Source organism: Merops nubicus, unplaced genomic scaffold (assembly GCF_000691845.1).
Source record: "Merops nubicus isolate BGI_N331 unplaced genomic scaffold, ASM69184v1 scaffold30885, whole genome shotgun sequence".
In the NCBI taxonomy this organism is placed as follows: Eukaryota; Metazoa; Chordata; class Aves; order Coraciiformes; family Meropidae; genus Merops; species Merops nubicus.
In genome coordinates this window covers 14,432-17,219 of record NW_008612135.1, presented here as the reverse complement: position 1 = coordinate 17,219, position 2,788 = coordinate 14,432, and the positions used below count along the sequence as shown (strand labels likewise).

Genomic DNA, 2,788 nt, shown 5'->3' with positions numbered 1-2,788 from the left:
GCTCGTCCTCCACCCAGTCAACGAGTGTGGCGTGGAGGTATGGGGTGCTGTGGGGCTAGGCCACCGTGCAGGGGGCAGGTGGCTTCCGTGGTGCCATATTCTGGGGAACGACAGTGGCTCTTCCTGCCCTCCCTCCTGGCCAAAGGGAATGGGAACCCCATAGCTATGCCCGCAGCTCCCTCAGCAGCCACACAGCCTCCCAGGAACACCCCAGCTGCCCAAATCCACAGGCATGTTGTACCACGCACATGGTGGTGGTGCCATGTGGGCCTTGGGCAGCTCACAGCCTCCAGCAGGATGCTTAGGAAACAGAGTAGATGAAAGAAACACAAAGGAAAGTAAAAGAAACACACAAAATGGCTCAGTCACAGATATGGAGTGTGGATCCAGAGCTAGGTCTTATCTGAACTTTGCAGAAGTTAGAAGGAGGTAAATGTGGAAGTTTGTGGTTTGGTTTTGTTTAGGACTGAGCCCAAGCTGCCCAACTGTTGTCTAGTTCTGAACCTGGTGCTCCCCCAGGCATCTGAAATTCCTACTTTGGACCAGCTTTCCCCAACATTTATTGTATCATTAACATGCAAGGCAAAAAATGCTGGAGGATGTAAAAGGTGGAAAGGGCAGTAGCTCTTCATCTTGCTTGAAAACTGACAAGAGCTGTCTCACATCTCCAAAGTGTCTGAGAGGAGCTTGAAGTCTTAGGCACAGACGAGCACTCGGCCTCTCAACCCAATCTCAACCCCATGCAATTTCCTTCTCAGGACAGGTGGGGAGGGTTCCTGACACTGTTGGTACGCTCTCAGGAGGTCCTAAATGTGAGCTGCAACATCCAGGGGTGGTCTGAGGGTGGCTTTGGGCAGGAGACTCTGCCAGGCATCTATGTTGTCTAACTAAAGTCCTCTTGTTGCCCTGCAGAAGTTTGTGAGCACAACGGTGAGGCCGACGCTGCTGCCTTACACGGAGCTGTACCACTGGGATGGCTGTGCCAGCTTCGTCTCCAGTTACCTCACCATGGAGCCCCTCAAGTCCCCTATTGCACCGGTGAGCAAGGGGCTGCAGTCCCATCAGAAATAGCCCCGTAACAGAGGCCACAGAAGGGCCTCCCAGCAGGACACAATGCGGAAACCCCAGTAGCTGGGATTACAAGAGTCTTTGATCCATCATTCCCTTGTTACTGAGGTAACCCACTGATTTTCTGAGGCCCTGTGTGCTCTGTTTGGACCTGTAACCCCAGTACATGTAGTGCTATACCTGTCAAGCAATTAAGCACCATTTCTACAAGACTGGGCCTGACCCTGCTCTTGGTCACCCGAGATGACCAGCTGGTCTGCTGTGGGTTGAAATGGCTGACAAGCTTCCCCTCCAGAGACCAAAGGGAAACAAAGGGGTGTATAAAGCCTAGGGGATGATGCTTGATTCCAGCGACCCATTCTTAGGGGCTTTAAACATTGCTGTCCCAGTTCTGGGGATATTTTGGGGTGGCTCTAGACAGGCAAGAAGGAATGATGCCAGAGTTGGGGCTTGGCTGGTGTGAATCAGCTGAGGCACAGGGAGCACACTCTTTGCTAGCAAGGACTGTTGTTGCTCTGCAGAGTGCCCCCAACAATCTAGACCAGCTTCATGCTGGCTAAGTGTGTCCCAGGAGTCCCAGGGTCTCAAGAGGAACTCTGACACTTTGCAACCAACTCCGTATAGCAGGGATAGCTGTGATCCCCTGGGGTGATGTCTGAGATCTGGGAGCAGGCTGTGTAGAACATCCCTATGTGCAGTATGGGAGTGTTGATCCCTTTGCTTGCTCACTGGTGAGGGCCAGAAGAGGTCTCCAGTTCCCTCCCTTGAACGCTAATTTAGCTGATGCGTCTTTTGCTTTGTAATGCAGCGGACAGACCAGCTAGAGATTGAGGGAAGCCCCACTCCAGAGCTGTGGTTAGCATTAAGTTTTCAGAAGTTTGAGGGGCTTGCCCTGCCCATCACTACCTGCGGTTAAATTTGTCACCAGGTTTGGGTTCAGAATGTCCTCAGATCCCCTTGGAGGAGACTTTTGGGGTCTGTGACTTACACAGGAATTTTATAGAACAGATTTTGTATGGGTGCAGAACCCAGGAGTGGAGGCAGTGCCCTCTGTCCTTCCCGCTCTCTGTCTGGTGCATATTTCAGCTGCAGACAAGTGCTACAAACACATATCTCTCTCTTTCAAGCCCAGTTCACTCTATTCCCCAACCACCATTCTGAAATACCAGCGAGGGAACTGCTTTGACTTCAGTGTGCTGCTGTGCTCCCTGCTGATTGGGGCCGGGTACGATGCCTACTGCGTGCACGGGTACGCCACCCGCAAGATGTGCACCCTGGACGAGACTCTGGAGGTGTGCCCATTGCTCAGGAAGCCACAGGAGGTGAGACCTGCAGTGAGTGGGCAGGGAGGAGCCCAGTATGTGTGCTCAGCCTGGTCATTTCTGTGAGCTCCAGAGCTGAGCAAGGGGAAACAGCCTCAGGTCCACACTGGGTGTCAGTCTGTAACAAGCGGGGACCTCAACAAAGGTCTTTGAGTCATTTGCCACAGTTCCTTTAAGAGGCTGCCTTGACTCACTGAATTCCTGCTCCCCAGGTCTGAGACTGCAAACTACCAAGGGTTGGGAACTGGGAGGCCAACCTGTAAGCCATACATTTTCTCCCTTCTCTTGATCTCTGGTGGGTTTCACAGCAATACCCTGCTTTTATGGAGGCAGGTACCAAAAGAGGAGATGAAGAAGAAGTCCAACAAGTATAGAGTTAAGCCCCCACTAGACATGCA

The 2,788-nt window shown here is 52.4% G+C and overlaps 1 protein-coding gene across 1 annotated transcript in view; it reads left to right on the top strand.

Annotated features, from left to right (window-relative positions):
* The window catches only part of CCDC135 (coiled-coil domain containing 135), a 14,912-nt gene that overhangs the window by 706 nt on the left and 11,418 nt on the right, over positions 1-2,788 (top strand). Inside the window, 4 exon segments of the mRNA XM_008941462.1 lie at positions 1-37; positions 913-1,038; positions 2,196-2,390; positions 2,724-2,788. The exon segment at positions 1-37 is cut by the window's left edge and continues 23 nt beyond it. Of these exon segments, the coding sequence (XP_008939710.1) occupies positions 1-37; positions 913-1,038; positions 2,196-2,390; positions 2,724-2,788 (423 nt within the window).